At 24.1% G+C, this 24,979-nt stretch overlaps 1 protein-coding gene across 1 annotated transcript in view; it reads left to right on the top strand.

The window, feature by feature from the left end:
- Positions 1 to 24,979, top strand: part of LOC112602311 — a 43,473-nt gene that overhangs the window by 17,100 nt on the left and 1,394 nt on the right. The window contains exons 3-4 of the mRNA XM_025350325.1: positions 15,294 to 15,491; positions 16,663 to 16,831. Of these exons, the coding sequence (XP_025206110.1) occupies positions 15,294 to 15,491; positions 16,663 to 16,831 (367 nt within the window). The remainder of the gene's footprint in view (positions 1 to 15,293; positions 15,492 to 16,662; positions 16,832 to 24,979) is intronic.

The following is a 24,979-nucleotide window of genomic DNA, read 5'->3' as shown; positions in this document are numbered from 1 at the left end:
TCAAAAAACAAAAAAAAACTTTTGATAATAGGTCCAAGAGAAAATTGTCTATAATCCAGAGTACGTTAACCACTAGAAATTTGTCGTCAATAAAATGTTCACTGCAGATTTTGGATACTTCGATCAATAGTCGTTAAATATTATGTACTTTATTAACTCGGAAAAATTTCATATAACCGATTTTATTGTTCTAGTTACCAATATAATTTATTAACCTGTTAAGAAGAGTTTTTTTCCGGCGTTGGGCTAGTCGCCGTTAGTAGAATGTTTCCGTAAACTTTTAATTGCGTTTTTATTCTTTATATTATATAATGTGCGCAGTATCGTTCACATTTACGCCTCCAGCTGGATTACATATGTAGTTGTTAAAAGTCATGTACAATATAATGTTGGCAGAATATGACGTCCTTATTATATATGTCTCGAAAAATTAATGGCGTTAAAGAAGTTGTTTTGAATTTTATGTTACATCATGTATTTTTTCTTTTTCAATTAATCCAAATATTTTTCACTATAACGTTACTTTTTTTAAATCCACTATTGTCACGCGCGTGAGTAAACAAGACCGTCAAGTAGGTGAACGTACATAGAATTAAAGCTAAGTAATATGCAATGACTGGTTCTTCTATCAATGTTAAGCTTCTATACCAATATCTTATCCGGGAATTATACGGTTTTAGTTTTTTTTTTCATCTTTAAAGAACATAGGTACTATTTTAAATTTTTTTTTCATAATTATGTAAATACTTTTACAATTTTACCCTTATAAAGATCGAAATAAAAAAAAAAGTTTTTTATCGCCTGCAGGCTTGCCACGATAAAGAAAAATCATGAAAAGCCATATACATCGTGTAATAATAATAATAATAATGTATATATTATATTAACTAATTTTAATGTCACAGATGGTACTTTAAAACACTATTATTTTGTTCTTATCAATACAAATATCGATTTCTGATTCTACCGGATGTAATCGACGAAGTTAGAAAGAATAATATGTATTTTAGCGAAGCGTGTATAAAAAAAACAATATTTGTATGTATAGGTATAATAATCCAATGGAATTGAATAAGTGCATTGAAATACAGTTTACGCTCACAATACATAGGTACGTCTTTATTTGGTTTACACTATAATCGATTATATTCTACTCCAAACGCTATTATTTGCTATACAAAAACAAACACAAAATTATATATTTTATTGTGAAACACAAAAACGATGCCAAAATATATAGGTATGTGTGCACGTCATGAACGGAATTTATCATTTAGATATGATATCCGTGGCTAGCCACATATTGAATAATAGTTATACATTTAATATATTATTTTATATTGTTTAAAATATTACGTTATCATTGATGGCCCTCTACCGTAGTAAAAGTAACTTATTGAATTCCTCAGATATCAGTGATATCACTAAAAATCACTGAAATGAACTACCATCACCAACGGTTATTTATCAGTTGTGGAAAAATGTATTTTACTTACATATCGCAAACTTTTTTTTTTGTAAATAATTGTGTCCCCCGAAAGGCAAAAAGGGTGTATTCTAGTTGCGCTTAGTATATGCATATGAAAGTCTTCTTTTTAGTATATACATTATTAAAAATAAAAATTAATTATCATTATAATTTTATTATTGTTATAATTTAAATCAATTAGTTGTTTTTAGTTAATACAATTTTTTATCAAAACAATACTCATAATTGATTACTTGATTACAGCCATTAGGTTTTTTTTCTTTCGTATAGTACTGTTAACCTATAATTATGGCTTAGTTCAATCTTGTAATGGTAGAATTTTAAGAGGTACAATCATATAGGTTTCTTCAATATCAGAAAGATTAGAAATTACTATTTCTAAAAATTCATCTTGTCAAGAAAAAGAGGTTATTCATGACTGAGTTCGATTTGGTGTTAGTTTGCATGTTGGCATTATATTATTCCAATCGTCCACTTCATCTTCACAACTATTTTATAACGAAATGGAATCAAATTATTGAATCAGATTTTATTTAAAATATACTTGAACGTGAATAATTTGTAAACAAAATTCACTGAAACACAATTTTACTAAGGTGAAACTATAGTTTGTCTCACATACTGTATAGTTGCTGTGTAATACGCATCTAGTATCTATGTTGTATTAGCGAATTATGGTTATTAATCACACTGGGACATAAATAACGGACCCTTGTTGATACCACGCAATCTTGTTGGCAGCTGAAAATGTTGTATGAGCAAACTACATATAATGATAATGATTACTTTTTAGTCACATTAGCCTTATACAAACACACGTTTGTTTAATGTGCATAATATAGGTGTGTGCACGGTAATATAAGACGCGTGTCGTGTGTGTCATACATATAAGAATCATTATCGAATTAAAACAAAAAAGTATTTCGCAAGTTCGATTACATTATCGTATGTTTCTGTAAACTTATCTAATGTCTGTAAATTATATACTATAACTGCAAATAACAAACCCGACACATATACATTTAAAATAATAATAGTTAACATATCTTGTTCTTGAAATTTTGTTTTAAAATTAAGAAAGAAGATCAAAAAAAAAAAAAATTAGATAGCTAATAAGGAATTAAACATGCTCGTTTCCAACGAGTAGGTAACTACTTTTAAATATTTAAATACAGAAAACTTTAAATACAAGAATTTAAATTTTTTTTTTTTTATTTTAAAAGATAGTACATAATATTTATAAAAAACCATATACTAAATTCGCATAAAATTTAACTAATTTTTAAAGTTTATGGCTTAATATTGTGATTATTAATTTTAAATATGTTTTATATATTTAGTTAAATTTATTAACATAATATGTTTTCTTTTTCAATAAGATATCTCAAAATGTTATCTATATTTTATTTGTAGAATGAAATCTTTACTTAACCTACTACATTATACAATAATTAAATTTCTATCTTTTTATTATGACAAAACTTCTTTTTTTATTCAGTATAAAAAAAAACTATCTATTAAAAAATCATTTTAAAAATCAGAGGGGATTCATCTCAAATTTCAATAAAAATAGGTTCATAATTGAATACAAATTTTATTATAGTACACAGTACACCAATCTTTCTATTCTTAAGGGTTATCAAAATTATTTATTTATTTTTATATATCTGTTCAAAAGATAACAACAAAAAGTTTAAATTTAAGATTGTTCTGATTAAAAATTCAACTAACCCCCATCATAAGTTTTAATCCAAAATATCCAGCATACTGTAGATCTAGTTTTGTATTTAAAATATTTTTATGTCAAGTAAAGTAATAATAAAAAAAAAAAAATGTTTTTTAATTGCAGAGTTCTTAAAGGAAAAAATATAGATTTAAAGTTTCATATCTTTTAAGTTGAAATAGAAATGAAAAATCCCGATAGTCATTCAATCGCCAATATAAAACGTGTATATATGATGGAATAATTTATTCTACTTTAAAAGTTCTCAGTCTTTTTTTATAAATATTTCTGAGAAATATTTATTCAATTTGATAATTTCTAATTATTCAAACTTTTATTTTATCAAACAATAGTATAATATTTTACACAAAGAGTTGTTTTCTCTCAAGTTTTCATTAAATTTAAAGTTACTTTAAAAAAATTTAATCGAGGAGAAAGCGTATTATAATATTAGTATGGTTTTCAAAAAGTACATAACACTATACGACGTTACGTGTATACCAATACCGTATATTTAGCACATCCATGATTATTTTGTCTTTTCATTTTAATCACTATACTGCACGCCCTACACAAAAATGCAGCTCTCGTGTTATTTACAGTATCTAAATCCAACACGTACATGACTAATACTCTAGTAAACTTTTAAGGAGAAAAAAATTCTATCGATATTATCTTTTAAATTACATTACGTATGGTTCAAATTGAGTGTATTTACGGAATTCATCATATATATTTTTTCCACTAAAAGCTTATTTTGTCTATAGAATTTTTTATTAAAACTGATTTACTAGTACTTATTTTCTTTTAAAAAATAATTTTATCAATTCTATTACTGGTACAAATAACAATAAAACAAAAATTTAACGATACGGAATAGTTCTAAAATTGGTTTCCATCATCTCTTCAATTTAAACGATTATAGATATTGACAAGACAAACAAAATAACTGTACGTATTATTATACAGTGTACTAAACCCTTGGATTTTCTTTAGTTTACCAAGTAAGCTATTAACTAATTTGAAAAAATCTATATAACAAAAAATAAAAATGCATTTTACGTTTTTCGAAATCGTTTTTAATTTTTACATGGAATAATGTGTTATCCGTTAGGTATTATGTATGTTAGATATTCTTTGCAAGCCATTACAGTGCATTTTTTTAAATGATTTGAATAAAAATTGTTTATAGATTATATGTACACACATTTTTATTTTATATCCCCACTGAAGAGAGGTGTACGTACATCGTTAATCTAATGTTGTGAAATTCACTTATTTTCAATGTAAATTTTTTCGAATATTCGACATTAAAATACGTGTATCGTATTTCTGAGAAAATTACAAATATTTACTAATCCAGTAAGTTTTTAGATTATGTTTTTAAGCATAAAGAAACTTAAAGTGCTAAAACAAAGTTAACACTTTTAAGCATCGTGTACTTACTTTCCACAAAATCCGATGAATTACTTAAAATTTAAGATTTAAATTACGAGTAGTTAAATCATTTGAATAACAATTTAAACAATCCTCATCAGTCATCATATTATTATGTATAACATAACATAAATGGATCTGATTCAACTGAATGGACTTAGTTTAGTATTCACTAGTAGCATAATTGAATGCAGTCACAATAATTATTATTCTATTCAACTATGAATTATAATATAATTACCACAAGAAACTTGAGCAATTTATTATTAATGTTCACTCAATGTTTTAATTGAATGCCTAAAATAAGTTGTATTTATATAATAATGTTGAAAAATAACTGTTACACGCAATATTATTTTTGACTTTTCGTGCTGAAAAAATAATACAAAAATAGCCTTAACAACTAACCTAATATAACTAAATATTCTTATTTATACATATATATAAAAATAAAATAGCTATATTATTGGGAAAAAATTGTTTTTAAAATTAATAAAACTATACACTGAATAAATTAAAAGTCGTTTTTAAATCGAGATTTAAAAAAATAAAATATTAACTATGATGTATTTACATTTTACATGTATGCAATATATATAATTTACATACTACCAATGTTAAAATAACTAACACTAAATTTCATTTAAACCAAGATCGATTGTTAGTGAATCCGCTCCTAATTGCATAATATTATTTAACCTAAATTAAATATTTGCATGGAATTTGATTTAGTTAAGAACGCATGTGTGGGTAACTCAATCAATAACGGATACAATTGTGGCAATGCCATCATGCATTTACCATAATAATAGCTATGATTAAAACGCAATATCTAATAGACTAACTAAAATGTTTTTAAACATTTACTTTGAACCTATTACTTGTTCAGTATCTCGCATATATTTTTAAAAATTTTTTTTTAAATCATTTAAGTATTTTTAATCATCTTTGTAAGTTTCAAAAACTGACTTTTTTAGTTCTGTGGTTTTTGTTGCAAGTTTTTCATTTATGGTATACAGTAAAATATATTTGAATAATTTATGCTATATTAGAAATAACAAATACATTTTTTAATGAAATATAATAATAATATTGTAAAACAAATAAATTCAATTTATTTGTAAATTTAATTGACATCAAAAATAGCTCAATATTACATAAAAAATATTTAAATCATCTGTTAATATAATAAAGTTATCTACGTAAATAATACTCATAAGTCATGATAAGTGAAACACAAAACTTAATGCTTAAAAATGTAAATAACTATTAATTTATTAAAAAAAACAAATGTATTCGAAATTGTTTGAAAAATATATTAGGTACTTTAATATATTGTTTTATAACTTTTTAATATTAGAATACGTTATTATCATACAGTTTTTATCTTAAATATTTATATGTAGGGCAGAACCTTAAATTAATTAGATGTTAAGATCCATTCAAAATACCATACATTTATTTTCAACAAAAAATGCTCAATAAAATGATCGTCTTATTATTATTTTTTTTTTTTAATGTACAAATAAGTTGACTGAGTGTCTTTAAAAAGTTTGTTTTTTGTTTGGACTTAAAAAGACTTTTAACTCAATTTGTATTTTAGCATCTATCATCTTATACATGTTTAATACAATTCTAACAAAATGTGTCTTTTATGCAATTAATGTTTTTTTTTTTTTTTTTTATTCAATTTTGAATTTAATACTCATTTGGTTATTTTTCCTTATATTTTATGAATTTTAAATAAAAATGCAATTGTAATTTATATTCAACATAGAATTTATCGAGAACGTTTAATTTCAACGATTAATATTCAAAGAAAAATTATTATATAAATTTTATATTACTAAATTAAAAAATAAATATTTACATACCAACAAATATTGTTATAAATCATTTTCTGTTATAACTTAGAACTCTTATAAGATATGAATCTGTTTGCTGTTAGCTAGCTTGAATTATTACGTACATACATATCGTTATATTATTGTTTTATCAGGCATAATCAAAAATTAACCTTTACCAAAATATGTGTGATCATCGATAATTCATGTCTTTTTCACACTTGTTTTCAATATTACTACATAAAACATTTAAAATATAACATAATGCATATAAGTATATTTTTATTATATAAATCATATATACCTATTTTAATGTAATATAATAGATAGGGTTTTACCAGCGTAATATAAGGATAACACGGTAGATACTCCAGACATACCTTGTGTCAACACAAAACAAAAGACCGATAATGTTTATTATGGAGGAAATACTGTCACCGTTATCATCGGATATATTCTATTTTATTACCTTTTATTATAATAGGTATAGTATACTGATCGTTTGACATTTAATACCTCATAGGGTACTCCATTTACAGAGGTTCACTTGTCATCGTGATTGTGTCGTGAGAGGTAGTATCATCACAGGCTCTCGACCACTTCATAAAAAATAATTACCAAAGCTTAATAAATTAAAAATATTGTAAAATATTGTCCTTTTTACTCTGAACCATGAAAAAAAACATTTACCAGCAATAAAATTATGTTACAAGACGTTATTAAAGAATATCAAGCTTACTTTGATCCGCCAAGATACGTATTTCATTATTCCGTCGTACCTATTAATCTAATCTAACTTATGTGCGATTTCTCAGTTATTGATTATATAAATACACTCACACACACATATATATTCTTTTTAAGATTATTTAATTATTTTTTAAAATCCGTGGTACTATTAGTTAGCGTTTTTGCCGATGTTGTAAACGTTATCTTAGACCATATAAATAATATAAGACATCAGAAAACGTGAATCGTTCTTTTATCTATACTATTATATAGATACTCAGCAATATGTGGTTAATGATTATCTGAACTTTTGAGGTGGAAAATGTGAAGCGAATTCCAATACAAATTTTAAGTCATTAATATCTTATAAAAACACACGTTAACTGTCGATTACGCAGATACCTACGAATTTAACACGTAACATTATACGTAAATACATATATATATAAGTATATAACTTGTTCTTCTTTTTAATTCTCAGTACCGACCGTCACATCCAAATTTCGGGAAAAAATATAAATTAGATGTTCTAGTATAGTCGTGTTTAACGTTCATAATATAGTATGAGGACGAGGCTTAACCATTTCACCGTTTATGTCATCTGTGGTTAGCTTAAATTTAATATTTATAATATATTCATCATATGTCGCACAAAATTCGTTTGATCCTTTTCTAAATAGAGATTTTTTTTCCACCTCGAATTAAATTACATTTCATGTATATAACCTGTAATTAAAATTCAGATTTTGTGCTTTTTTGCGATTTAAATATTTTAATGTTATTCGTAGTTCGCATTTTATACATAAGCAAAATATTGTTTTATAAACAAAAAAAAAACCAAATTATAGTGTACACATTAAATATAATTTTACGGCGTCTATACTTAAATAACATACAAGATGAAAAATTGTTTCACATTATAACAATTTACAATTCACACTGGAATGTTATTTTAATATCAATGTATTTTAACTATAAAGTATTCTTATATTTTAAAATAGACGTTTAATTAATTTGATAGAAAAACACTGTACAAATTAAACTCCGATAATAAATTCTCGTTTCAACAATTGATGATCGGTGCAATAATGATTTTTACTTGTGAATTTATTAAAGAGGTGCCAATATCCTAAATTTTGCACGCATTTTACCTTTTTCATAATATGATTATAGACATTTTAATGAAATTATAAGGACATATATTTTAGGTAAGATATAATATTATGTACGATTGCAGTTAAAACTTATTGCGACGTTTCCAGCTTAGGCATAATGACTTAATGAAATTATTTAATTTTTAACCCATAAATGTTAAATTGAGTTGTTACTAGTTACTAGGTAGTTACTATTAATAAACAATACCTTAAAAAAAAAATTATAGTTATTTAATTTGGCTCGGGCTAAAAGTTATTAATAATACCTTAAAGCCTAAATATTAAAGTAATGGTAAAGGTTAATATGTGGAAAAAAACAATTATAAAAATGTTTAAATACCTGTAGCTCAATTTTGTCTTCTATTATATGTTCGTAATCACCATTTGTTGATAGAACTGTATAATTCGATTTCGTTAGTAGCTGAACACATTTTTCTGACACATCTCCATTTCATCAAATTATCTTTTCTTTTATTATTTAAACAATATTTAAAAAATTTTAACACGAGTAAAATTTTTTTCTTCCAGACAAAATTACATTGCTTTATTTACTAATTCTATGATGGTAACTGATATTATTACTGCAGATATTAAATATTAATAGATAACTTAACTACATATGTATCATGTATGAGTACATATATGTATAAAGGGGAAATTCAAAATTACGATCAAAGATGAGATAAATACGAACATACGATATTAGTTATCTTTGAATTTATATTTTCGTGTAATGAAACGATAATAAATTTCATTCAATAAAATTTGGCAACATCACATAATCTCGTAATCATATTTAATACGCGTAATAGTAAGGCGCGTAAATATATTCTACCCTAAAATACACATCCAAAAGGGTCAAAAAAGAAAAATATCTGTTGTATATTATATTTACAATTAATTTTTTTAATGCTACGACTACGTTATGAGTACCTACTATTATTTTTTTTTTTCTAACAAGCTTCTCTATCAAGACATAAAACATCTGACATGTCTTTATTACCATTTAATTTTTTACAAGTTTTTGTATACAAATCATTATGGTATAGTGAGGTGCATATTTGTATATTTTTAAATGTCTGTCACCTACTTACTTATTATTATTTATTTCAAAACGTGTCGTGGAATATATAATAAATGTGTTTGTATGTTATTGTTCAACGATTATTTTACGTATTATTTTTATCTGAAGTAACCGATATTTATAATTTCATTGTAATAATAAAATATGAAAATAATCTCTATTTATAAATGTATAACAAGCATGTGCACATTTCACAATATTCACATGTATGTTATACACAGCTGTAAATGTACCAAGGTATATTTTATATTTTTTTTTTTTTACAAAATCCAATTCTCAATATAAACATTGAATATTCCATTTATCAGAATATGACATAATTTTAAAATACAATCATACTACCTAATTGAAATACGTTGAATGATCTATATAGATAATTTATACACATATCAGATGTATCTACATAAATATTTAAAAAATACAAATGAACATTAATATTTTATGTGTAAAAATGTCTTATAATTATGATTATTTTTATAAATTAGTTTCCTAAATAAACCATCAATATTTTTAAATTATAAAATTACAATATGTAATAAACATACTATATATTATTATAATAACATTAACATTATTATAAATAAGTAGTAATGATCCAAACATTTATGAAAAAAATGTTCACTTAACTACTCATATTTGTTTTAATCGTCACACATAAATAAAGTTTACGGAGTTATGAGTTGTTTTTTTTTTTTTTACAAACATTTTTTCATAATATTTATGCGAGTGTGGTTCATTGCAATGTATTTTAAAATATACTTTTATAATAATAAAATAACGTATATACCTACTATATAGTAAGACACATACGACTTCATAAATAATAAAAATATGTATGACGTTCACTTTTCTGGGTTTACTTTATAAATGGTACCTATTATGTTTTGTTTATGTTTTTTGTGTGACTATTTTAAAGTATAAAGAAAAATATTTAACAACTTGTATGAGTCGTTGTTAAAAATTTTAAATTATACACTTTGATAAAAATGTACCTCATAGACCAATTAAATAAATTATTTTATACGTTATATAGTTTGAATAATTTAGATTCAGAAGATGTTTGTTGTTGATTTTTAATGAATAAATCTTTTTCTTCTATGTGTCATTTACATTCAGGCTGACTGTTTTCATTTCATAATAGGTAATTATATTTAGTCCACATCTACAAACAGGAAAAATATTAAGTTAAACAACAAATTAAATAATTTTAATTTTATTTAATGAAAAATAATTTAAACAAAAGTTTTAAATATGATAATATAAATATTCTTAAATCTGAATAAATACCTATTTCTTCTAGTTTCTAATTAAGGTTCGCTGTCAATATAAAAAATCAACATTACATACTTATTTAGTTGCTGATCTGTAAATAAATAAAAAAAAGTAAATAAATAATAATACTTTTTAGTATCTTTATGTATAATCTTATATAACAACATTAAAATCATTAATAACTTGTCAGCATTAACGTACTGAAGTTTTTAGAGCCAGGTACAAGATAAACAAACAAAAATAATATACTAACCTAACGTGTATCAGATTTATATGATATTAATGGTTATTCGTTTTTCTTACGCATTGACATGTCATTAGATTAGAGATGATCACTATATATGAGGAACAAATTACCAAATTAACCGTAAAAGGTCGATTTGAAAAATCCTATATGTGTAATGGTGTGCACTAAAACAACTTTAGCTGAAATTGATAAAATATATAACTTAAATAAATAATTTATTATATAATAATTTCCAGATTTCGATAATTTACTTTTAAATTCTAATTTTAAGTTCTAAAATGAAATTATACGTATAATATATTAATATCGTCTAAATTATGGTAAAACTTTTTATAGTTACGATCGATGGTCTCCCAAACTCTTCCTGTACCTATATATGATAGAAAAAATTGAGAATTCAATTTTATCTCATACAAAAAATATTATGAAATAGTTTTTTTTTTTTAATTATTGATTTGAAAATTCTTTTTAAATGTCTGCAATAACTATTTTCTGGTTGAATAATTAATATAATAAACTCTTTTTTGTACAAATCACATTTTAAATAAATCCAACGTCTAATTTATATAATAACTAATACAACAGTTATAATTTAACACAATGGTACTTTTTATGTGTACTTCAGCTGAACGTAGTCTGGACACAGTTATTTAACCAAACATAAAAAATAATATATTTATATGTACTTAAAGACCTGCAACAGAAAACCCTAAAAACACAGGTTTCAAAAGATTAATTTTTACCAACCACGTAGATACCCCATTCGCATCCATGTTACTGTCATCGTCAGATGAATTTAAAGTACCTAATTCTAAAAGTCTAAAACTATGAGTTGTACAAACAAAAAGTCTTATTCGTTATCAAAAATTACAGTCACGGCTTGGCATGATTTCGACGACACCACATATAATCCTAAAATCCCAAAACATATATTTAATATTTATATACTTACAATATGCGCATATACAATATATATATATATATTATAAGAGCAGGTATACTCACATGGCTATATCCACGTACGCTATAATAATAATAATATTGTTTACGAAGAAACTTCGTATAATTTGTATAATTAATCGTACCATTAAATACTCGACTTTAAAATGTATATCAATGCAATAATTACACAATGCGGTATAATACACAAACATACAATGAATAATATTATAAATTATACTTAATCGACTACGAATAGGGCACACATTTATCACACACAGTCACCACGTGGAGAAAAGGACCCACCCTTATGCGAAACGTGTGGAGTGGACCTCACAGTAAACACATAATCACCGAATGCCAAAAATACGAAGACATGAGGAAAATACATCATATATATCGAGTAATGGGAAAAGCGCTTGGACCAAACCCTCAATCAATAAAAAACACATTACAATTTATAAGAAAAACATAACTATACAACGTAATTTAAGACATATAACAACATAATGTAAATATAATTAATATAAGCTAATTTTAAGTTCATACTAATGTTAAACTAATGGCCATAGAAGCCGATATTTTATTTAAAGATAAATAAAAAAAAAAAATTAAAAAATATTATAAAGTCAATAACCATTACGTCACGTCACGCTGAAATTAATAATATTGTGTTTAAATAACAAAGACATTTCAATTAAATGAGAATTTTATTTTAAAAGAATCTTTTTACTTTGTATTATATTTATTACAAACCCTTCAACTCATATTTAAAAATGGTATATTATATAATAATTATATAATAAGTTGCATGTACTTATTTTATTAAATAATATTTTAATTTCAACCACGAAACAATAATATTATGAACACGAAACCAAATACTATTCAGTATTTCTCATGGATTACTGTTTATAAGTAATAAGCACAACTCTACACGAGCATATTAAAATATAGTGTAAGGTATTATTAGGATATTATCAAACAAAAATGATTAAAACTATTATACATACATTATTATACTGGTACATATATGCTATTATTATACTTGTGATATATATAAGTGTAATAGTATTATTCGAACTTCCGGGAAACTAATATCTTGAAGAATCAGCTAAACACTACATAAACTTTCAAGCTGCATTCCTTTTATAAAATTATATGTTTATCTTACATATATCATAAACAATATATTTGCAATCAATGTAAATATTCATACACTATATTTATTAAATTCAATAGATTTTTAATTTAAATCAAGTTAATAATTTTTATATTTAAATAGCACCTATATTATATAGAACATTATAATATTATGTTGTATATTTCAATAGTTATATAGCTATTTGTTACTTTCTATAAATAAACTGTGTGAATAAACTTTAAATTTAAACAATACAAACACTAAAATTAAAATGGTATTAAGTATCTGAGTGGGTTTCCAAAAAAATTATAGTAAGCAGAATATATAATATACGATACACTATAATATTCTTCGTATTAGAGACATTTCTTAGTTACTTCTTTAATAGCAACATTCTTATGTTACATATCAAATTTCACTCAATGGTTAATCTTACAAGATTTGTTTTTATTTTTATTTACGTTTTATAATGTTGTGTAGTTTACTGTTAACACTTACATTAATACATAGTACACACATTTTACATTTTAAAACAATTAATTTTCATATTTAAAAAAAGTAATTAAGTGAGATCATGTCTTCAGCTACCAATATATTTTGAGTATTCATTAAAGCAAATTCTTGCTGTAAGAAACTGTAATAATAATTATTTATTACATTTTAACTTTGAAAAACGTTAAATATCTTATTAACTAAAAACATATCTTAAGTAAAGTACTACAAAATATTTTTGTGGAATAATTTGAATTAGTTTATTTTTTTTTTTATGTAGCCTTTTAAAAACTATGGTTTTATATTTAAGCCAAGTTGTTACGACAAAATATTGTTATAATTAGTCAACATATATTCTGTATTAAATAATATTTATAAGTTTTGTATACGTAGTTATAAAGAAAAAATAGCATTTATTTTGTCGATATATGCTTTGTATTATTAAAAATTTGAATTTTTTTAAAATATGTATTGTACTTAAGAGGAAGTTACACTCACATAATGTTGTCTTCGTCTCACACTCGTACGACGTAGTAAATTTTCGTTCACCAGTTTCAATAGTATGCTTTTAGTTTTTATACTTGAGTATATGAGCATTTTCTAATATTTATGTTTTTCATACTCATTAATTCATAATTAACTTAAAAATTAAAATATCATAGATAATTTTTTTACTTAAAAGTTTAATTATAATAGTCAATTCACTCTACTTAGTATAAAAACTAAAAGCACATAATTAAAACTAGTGAAAGAAAATTTATTATGTCGTACGTGTGTGAGATGAAGACAACACATGTGAGTGCGACGTCCTCTTAACATCTATTTAAATTGGTGTTTATGTACTTTAGACATTGATATGGTAGGTATACTAAAATAATATTATAATAATATATATTATATTATACGGGTATGAATTCCAATACATTTATTATGGTATAATACCGGGTGTATTTCATAAAATACAGTGATATTAAAGCATATAACATTATATTTATAATTAAAGCACACAGAAACTTGAGTTCGTTGTGTACAATAACTGTATATTTACACCATTGATATAAGATAGTTCTAACATTGTAGTAATATTGAAAGATGAACACTAACTGCAGAGAGTTTCCATTAAATACTATTGTCTATATAATGGAAAAGTGGTATTCGTATTCACTATAATTTATTATCTAAATCTAAAAAGCCATAATTTTTATATTGACTATTCTTATTAATACTCAAAGATCGTTTATTTAACTATAAATATATCGATTTTTGTACTTTAATTTTATCTGCCCCTTAAATTATATACAAGTAATAAATAACTTTTTTTTTATTTATTTAAACTTTGTGTTTACAATTAGTTTCGACAATTATTAGGTACAGTAAAAAAGTTGCTCACAAAGAGAAAGAGTAATTAACATAGATCCCTTTATCAATTATTTTGTTTATCTCTGTACAAAATTTAAATACGGTTGACGAAAGAAAATAAGTGTTATGGAGCGGAAATGATAGGAATTGTAATTTTGTTAATTAAGGATGTTAGAGCCAGCAGGATAGGGTTTAGAATAGAAATAAGTAACTTATAGTTAATACTTTAGTAAATTCTTGGAACCTCACTGGCTACCTATTGACAAAACTTAGATAGTTTATACAACTCAATATCAATTTATTTAAATTTTGATACATTATAAGGTATATATTATGCAAATAAAATTAAATATTTTTATTTATATATGTACCGTATGCAGACCAAATGTATTGGAACGCAGTGCTTCTAATGGCCTGGTCTTTGGCCACGGTCACCGCCATCTTGGATTCGACTAGGAGTCAACATTATTGGGAAGACGCGAAACCCGAAGAAGTTCCTCGCTATCAAAATGACAACATGCTGAAAACCTATGTGTTCAGAGGAGGAAATAAGCAATTCGTCACTTCTGTATTTCCAGGTATACGAATATATTTAATAATTAGTTGTTTATAATTTCATCACACAAACTAATAAATGCAATCGATCGTCTTGATTAAAATATGATTTTACATGTTTTCGTTTCTCCGTAGAAATAAAAAGTGATAACATTGATTCAATACTATAGTGAACTGAAATGAGTTTCTTTTAATACTCAGTTTCTGTATCCTGTCTAGCTTTGTCATACGAATTTAGAATAATAAATAGACAACCAAATGACAACCTTTTAATAACAAAACATAAAATCTGTTTTAAAATATCATATTAAATATAATTATATATAAATTAAATACTATTTCGACAACGATCTATAAATTGTTTATTTAGTTTATAGTACAGTGTTGTAAAAGTTTTAGTATAACTTTAAAACATTATTGTAGATTTTCAATTTGGTAATTTGATAGTTAAATCAGAGATACCTTATTAATAAACATATGATGATTAAATTAACAATTATAAATAAAATTTAAAAATTTTATGATAGTAAAAAAAGAAACAATCTTTTAAAGAATTTATAATAGTCTACTATATTTAAATATATTATAACTTATAAGAATGTTGACTAATACTGATATACATATTTATAACAAATATTGTTATAATTATCTTATCTTTAAAAAAAAAGAATAATTTTTTAAATGGCATTTCATTCAATTACTATATTAATGGAAAGCTTTTACCGAGTTTTTACTTGCAAAGATATATTTTCTTTAATATTTTTTTCCTCTCTCATTTAAATGTATATATTTTTACTCGAATTCAATAAAGTAAAATTATTTTATCTCCGAAGAATTATTTCAAAGAATACATTTTCCAACAATTCTTTGAAAAAGCGTCTAAATTCATTACAAATGTTAATAAATTTATATTTATAAAAATAATGAATGTGATATTTCTATTAGCTCATTGTTTTAGTTTTAAATTATCTTTAAAATTGATAGAAATAAAATTAATTTAATTTGGAAATTTAAATTTTAAAAGTTTAAATTTAATTTTAAAAGAAATGGGTATAATTAAATTACTAAACTTACGTTAAAAGTATTCATATATTAATATTATTAAATTTCATTACACAAGAATATATTTTACACAAAAAATGTACAACACTTAAAATTTCGTTAAAATATTATTATTATCAATATATCTTACAGAAATGGATGCCAGAGGATTTCATGAATATGTTTTTGATGGACTACAGCCGGATTTTCAGTGGCCGTCAATTAAGTTTAAAAGGAACTATTATCCGCAAGGAATTACGTCTCGAGGGTTCAGTGATGATATTTTTCACCAAAGCTTTGGAATGTTCGAGCCTTTAAAAAGGTACATAAATAAAAATAATAGAATATATTTCCAAAAAAACTCAAATAAACTCATTAAGCGATCGAAGTTTTAACGCGAGATTAATTTTGAGATCATATTATATTTTAATATAATAAATATACAAATAATATTTCCTAAAGCATATTTATAAATATATCTGTAAAACAATTAACAACACTTAACATCGCTTTAAGTAGATACAGGAAATTATCGAAATTAATTTATGTGTTTCAATAATAAACAGAAATGTATGAAAAATAATATTAGTACCTAATTATAGTTATCGTGTAATATTTAAAAAGATATGAAAGGTTACCTAATGACTCGTTTTTATGTATCCGTGTACTGTGTAAGAAATTATTAAAGCGTGTAAATTAAAATTATAATATATTTTTAAAATTAATTTTAAAACTATTCTGTTAGTTTAATTTTTATTAAATAATAAATATTAGTAAATTTGAAATAATCTTTCCGGTAAAGTAACTTTACGATGATGAATAAACAATCATTCATATACTTTACTTATATTATATCTGACGATAATTATATTAGTACTACAAAAATATATAAGCTGATCTTTACTACCATAAAAAATTTCAAAATATTAATAATTATAAATACAAATAGTATTTTTCTTTGGATTTTCTTATAATTTATATCGTTTAAATAAAATATTCATTCAATGAAACTGATAGCTGAAATTAGAAAAGAATATTAAATAATAATTCCGAAGAAAAATAACCAAATAACATAATTCACATCCATAGGTGTGCACACACTTCTGAGTCAGGTATAGCTAAATTCAATCTGACTATCCAATCTCCACCCCCTCCCCGCCACGGACATACAAGAAAAAAATTATGTCTATGAGCACAACTAGGTAGTATATATTTAATTGTGTAAATATCTATGATTTGATTTATTTTGTTATCAATTTTCTATGGCTATAACGCCTTATTAGTTATTACATTTTTAGGTACCAAGTACCCACTCGCTTATAAAAAAATCCAATAAAAAACCATAAAAAAAGTCCAATCAACTTTATTCGTACGTACCCCTATGTTCACATAAATACTATTATATTTAACATTTTTACCAATACTCCATTCCAGTGGCGAAGCGTCATAGGAGACAATGTCTCATTGTCTCCCCACTTAAAAATTAGAACACAAGACAAATAATTTTATTTCATAAAATATTCACAAATTTAAACGTCATTTATATTAAATATTACGGTCTATTACCATTGCTCCGAGCTGTACCCGTGCCGGGTCGGTAAACTCAGATCTGTCTCCAAAGGCTGTACTTGTCTAATATCACTTATTGATTGTGATTAAAAATCGAAACCACACGTATCTATATCGTTGTTTTTATTGCATAAAATTAATTTAAAATCTTTCAAAATATTAAAGATATTTATTAAATTAAACTTAAAATTTAAATTTAAAAGATAATATATTTTTACGTTCTTGGTTAGACACGTTTAATATAATATAATATAATATAATATAAAACGTATATACCCTATGGAATTTGGAAAATCCAGCGCCCGTGTACCCTCGAATCCATTTAAGAGATGCTCAGTGCTTTAGCATCGAGTACCGGCAGATTATTATCGTTCACGCGTGTCAAGGCATGTCCGATCTGTGGAAAACACGTCCGAGAACCCGAAAAGAAAATTGTCACATACTACATTTTTTCGACCCGGAACTGCATCGGTTGCCCGGTCTGGACAAGTGAATGATCATATTTAAAATGCATTAGATAATATTTTATTCCTACTCGGAGGGATCCCGACCCGGAGCAGTGGGAATAGACCTTTATGTATGTTTTAATATATTTTGTTAAAATCGGTTTTCTGTTGTACAAGTTATAGTCTTATAGAATTCTTAAAATAAATTAGTTGTGCGAGATACGACTTTATATACGGGTCATCATAAATGTTATGGAAGGTATAATACCAAAGAAACGTTGCAGTACAACGTCTCCCAATTATTGGCGCGCGGGTACAGAGGGAATTTTAATATGAATGAGGTTTACTAATACGCTATTAGACGTATCTCGCCGTTCGTATTTCCTCGATTATCGACGTCACCATTATACACTGCAAATCGTGATAGCCGATAGGTACGTGTTGCTTAATATTTGTTGTTTTTATATTGTAATATTTGTCCTGAAGACCTGTGATTTAATTAATACTACTTTGAACGATGGAATAATAATTACTCATACGAAAAAATAATTGAATTAAACAAATAAAAGACCATGTCCTTATTAAATTTAACAGCAACTGTGAGTTGAGGGAAAATCAATTTGACTAAACAAAAATATTATGTAATTTATCATTATGTGGTATAAATATCACGTAATAGGTACATATGAATATTATAATCTATAAATTAAAGACGATTTGTATATTACAACACTATGTAATACAGTTATTAATATTTTATGTTATAATAATATATGATCAACATTTTATCTTAAATAAATTGATAGCGTTTTTTTTTTTTTTTTGTTTATTGCAAAATAAAGTTTAAAAATAAACAAATTCTGAGAATATTTTATATTTTTAATGTATGTACCTATCTATTATTAAGTATTATTGCGTATCTATTTATTAGGAATTGAATATTCTAATTAATAATTATTTTACATTCTGAAAGAAACGATGAATTTATTGATTTTACAATGTCTTTTTATTATTCTCTTTTTTTCTGTCTGTCGTCACATTTTGGGGCAGAAAAATGCTTTGATTTTTGAAAATAGGTATGGTTTCTAGTATCAAATTAAATCTAACCAGTACTTTAGGAAGATTTTCTCATTACTATTTTTTAATTTTTTATAATCAAGAAAAACGAAAAAAAAATTAAGGAAAAATAAACATTTTTACACGAATCCGATTTTTGACAAAATCGATAAAACTCAAAAATAAATATTTGAAGATGCTTGATGTTTTCACCAAATGTTTATACTATGATTTTCTATTTACAATACAATTTTTATATGTATAATTTATTTTTTTTATAAAGGTACCCAGATAAAAATTATTTACTGGGTCAAAATTCTTAAAAATTTAATGTAAGACCCCACATAAATTGTTCTTAAATCTGTATAAAAATATTAAAAATACATAAACACACATTTTTTTTTTTTATACATTTTATCAATTTACCACAATACTGAAATTAAAATAAATAACTTAAATAGCTGTATCAAAAAAACATTGTGAAGTATACTTATTGACGTAGGCTAGCAGACCATCTACCCTCGAGAATCGTTTTTTATGTAAAGTTATACATAATTGAATTCAATTTTAAAACATCCCTAATTGTAACCCACTTGACACCTAATGTACAGCAAAGTGATACCTACATGCCTACCTTTTTTTATTTGTGCTTCCTAAAAACGGCCAAAATAATTTATTACACAAAATACTGAGAATATTTTACTGTATATGTGTATTTTACAGAAATGTACACATCCAGATTGTACATAATGACTCATACAATAACCCTTGTGAGTCATAATATTTCACATCGAATGATAAAACTGTTGGTTAAAAAACTATTAAAAAATAACGTTATATAATAAATAGCAAATTTTGGAATACAAGTATATACAGAATTATGATGGAAAAAAACAATGAAACTTTTAGACAATATCTTGTAAACCATAATTTCAATTACTGATGACGTACTCGTTAATATTTGTATAAAATTGGAAATAAATCAAAATTGAATTTCATTATTAGACATAAAAGTCCAGTTTGGAACATCTTAAAAGACACTAACAATGATTCATACATATTTCATGCCCACAAATTGTACAACAATATCATCGATCATTGATCATAATTCATAATAAACAATAAACATATAACAACAATTAATACTTATGTTCACTCATTGGACCTCGCACCAAGATAAAATCTCCGGTCTAAGCACGACGAGTAAATTACCTAACTAAATCATGAAATGTGTATTTAATAATTCAGTTACAAGCATAATTATAATGTTTATGAATTAAATTTAATAATACGATAATACAATATATTTAGTAATTTGGAAAAAAACTTGATCAACAATTGTAATCAGATATAAATTGTATTAAATAATATATAATTTTCTGAATTATAATGTAGAAGCTAAATTAGATAAACAATAATTATAATTAAGTATTTATATACGTAAATTAAATGTTTACGGTCTCAAAAAGTAACGATTTATTTAGTTTTTTCCAAACATCATTGCAAAATCAATAAATTTATCGTTACGCTCAGAATTTAAAACCATGCTATATTATATATTATACTAATTATTATAAAATAACCCATAAAAAATAAGAATTCCTTATTAAAAATACGAATCAACCTTTTAATTAATTCACTGATAGTTTATTATAAGTTATAACTTATAATTAAATAGTGCTGACATGATATTGGACATTATAATAGAGTTGGAATAAATTTTTGTAGACACCATATTTCGGAAAAGCATTTATAACTCAATGCAAATTACGAATACACATAAAAATAATAAAAATTATCGGTAAATTTATAAATATACATTTTTTTCTTACCATTTCCAATCTCTTAATAGAATTTTTGTGAATTATCAGTTAAAACATTATATTTTAATTGTTATTTTTACTAACAATTTATCTTTAGTTATAAACTTGCTAAAAAAAATAAATGCTATAATTTAGATTTTTAAAATTTTGTACACTCAATTGAATAATTTATTATTTTTACCATTTATTTTAATCATTATTAGTTTTATAATTATACTATGCAAAAGATTTATTATTTCATCGACATATAGTTCAACATAATTACATCCACAGAATAATTTAAAAAGTAAACAATGATTACGCGAATTGTATCACATTAATCTTATGATATCATCTCATTAAATTATATTATAAAAACACTTTTCACATTTTTTTTAAGAACTATTTTTAACTATTTATTGAGATAAAATTTTAAAATAAATTTGTATATTATAATTTAATTTGAATTTGAATTAATATTTTTGAGTGACTTGACTAATTTATCAATGTTATAATATATTCAATTGTCATTCAAGTAATAAATTAAATGAATATAAAATATTATATTTTATTAATGTTGTATTTCTATTTTCATTATACATTTTTAAATGATTAATGATATTTATTAAATAGTTTTTAGAGTTAATTAATATTTTGAAAAAGTTAAAGCCATTTTAGCAACCCGCTGACCTACAAAAATGTTATTGGTACTCATTTATTATGATTTATGTTAAATAAATATAGTTTTTACTAAAAAAAAAAATTTGAATGGCTTAGTGTTATAAATATTACCTCTGTTATTAATATTACTAATAGAATGATAATTTCGTTTACTTTATTATTTTATTTTTATCAGTATCAATAAGACGATACATATTTAACATATAAAACAAACTTGGGTATTAATGATTTGTCCTAATAATAGAGTTGAAAAATTTTGTAATAATACGATTTTTTTGTAATTTTTATATTATAGTTATAATTTTGATATACTATTTATAAATTCGTTTTTGTAGGTACCTAGTACCTACATTTATCTCATACATAATAAAGGTGATGGCTAAAACAAATCAAATCATGTCCCAGATAAAAACAATCAACTGTTTGATAAATATACTTACGTACTTGGTATGTATAGATTGCTATATTTCTTTTTTTATGACCTGCGTACATTGCACACTCATATAATGCGTGCGCATATATGTTTAGTCCCATTTTCGATAAAGATAACTTCAATTGCGTTTACATTTTACAGATAACCATAATAATAAACAAAAAAAAAAACAATAACAATTTCCCATTTCATGTTAAAATCGAGATACATTGACCTATTATGTATTATTATAAAATTAAAAAGTAATGTAACATTATAATGCTATATCTACATAATATAGAGTTAACCTGTATCATAACAATGTTTTTACTTACTAAGTATTTATTTTATTTGAAAGTCATAATAATAAATACATTTTATTTTTATTTTATTTTTAATATGACTCATTATAAATACTCATTATAAAATCATATAATAAGTCATAACTTATAATTTTAATACTATAAAATAATTTTATATGGAAATAAAACAAAGCATTTTAAGCAAGGAAACTACACAATAGTTTTAACTAGCTGCATTAAGCTACGTGTGATTGTAATCTAACGGATTTAGGTGTGGGACAATGGCGTACTAAGGGTGATCAGAGGGTGTAGGCGCATCTAAACCAGTTCACTTTTATTTAACAATTCTAAATTATTATACAAATTGAATAAATAAACCATGCAATTATTTTTTTATTTTTTTTTTTTTTTTTAATGTATAAAATCCCAAATGTTGAAGTTACGCTACTGGTGAGAGACATAAATCCGCCATAAGATAGTACGATCATTGCACGTACGCATGAACTCGAAAATACGTGAACCATGGTAATCTAACGGTACGTATCGCTTTACCATACGGGATACAACCAAGAATAGTGGAGAAAATATCTGTAGGGAAGAACTTGACAAAGGCATTTTTCAGACATGATTTACCAAAGTTAAAATGAGCACCTTCACACCAGTCTAGATCAGGATTATATTTTTTGTACTTGATAATATTTTGAATCAAAAAATACTTAAAAATAATTTGAGGCTTACATTTTTTATACCACAAACACATCTGTACACAATTCCTAACATATAAATCACTACAACTGTAGTTGTCAGTTCACCATATTATAATAATTATTATAAAATATAAACTATTATAGGTACCTATTATCGTTTATATACATAATATATGGTATACTATTTACGTTGTTCAATTTGATTAAATTGTATTTCCAATTTAAAATCATATTTAATATTTTAATTTATAATCATAAAAGTTATGAAATATCAAATTAATACAAACAAACATTTAAGATCCAATTCGTGTAAATCAGATCTATTCGTATGCTTAATAATTATATTTATAACAGCGAATTTTATGGTTTAAATATTACTTTTAAGAAAATTAAGTAATAATGAATCGATAAAATAATTATTTTGGTTTTTCAAAAGAATTGATGAATTCGTATCATCGCTCCGCTCGCTAAACTCATTGAACGGGTCATAATATTAATGCTTCCCTCGAGAATTTGATAATGATGTTATAATTGTTATATATTATCTAACTTAAATTTATATGATATTGTATGTGATGCTTTTAAAATATAGCAGCTGTAATATATTATAATCCACGGTGGACACTGAGGCAGGACAACTAATAATTTAACTCATTAACTTAAATTAATATAAAAATATTATAGTTGAGCTTAAAATTAAAAACCAATTACATTTTTTTAACCAAGTATTTATAATTTAAACGAAATTGCACGAAAACAATGATATGCAGTTAAAATATTACCTATAGGCTATAAGAGTAGGTAACGTCAGCAGAAAAAAATTATATAAAGTTATTAGTTATTTAGATTAATTGTTGATAAGATTAAGCGGCATTAATAATATTCATCGATTAGATCGTAAAAACAAGTTATTTAGTAGTGTTATTATTGAAAGATTTGAAATTAATGTGGTCGGATAAGATTCTAAATTTCTATGGAAAAGTATACAAAGTTGTATTTTTTCAAATTATTTTAATCTTCATTGAAATATAGAAATATAGCGCATTTAACGCTTAAACAGTATATAATAATATAGTGTTTTAGATACAATACAGAGTGATTTTTTTATCGTGAACCAGTTAATATCTCGGGAAGTATTAGGAATTTTAAAATAATTTTTTTTTTTTTTAACTTTCTAGGTTTTACTTTTTTACACTGTGTTACAATTTTGATAATTTTAACTTCCTCCCTTATTTGATAAAACATTAGGTATCAACTTTCGATTTTCAAATGGCAATACCTATTTTCGATAACGAAAATCTATAAACATACTGAAAAAAATAATTTTAACGTTTATAGAATTTAATTTGAGTAATCCGTTTGCGACTTATTAATGATTCGATATTCGTTCAATTTACTGCTACTGGGCAATCTTACAAACCCAACAGTAAAAACCAGAAGTCAAAACGAAATTTTATCTCAATTTAACACTAGTCATAATTGATAATAACAAGAT

The sequence above is a fragment of the Melanaphis sacchari genome, unplaced genomic scaffold (assembly GCF_002803265.2).
Source record: "Melanaphis sacchari strain LSU unplaced genomic scaffold, SCAv2.0 Contig85_pilon_pilon, whole genome shotgun sequence".
NCBI classification, from domain to species: Eukaryota; Metazoa; Arthropoda; class Insecta; order Hemiptera; family Aphididae; genus Melanaphis; species Melanaphis sacchari.
This window is presented reverse-complemented; position numbering and strand designations above follow the sequence as displayed.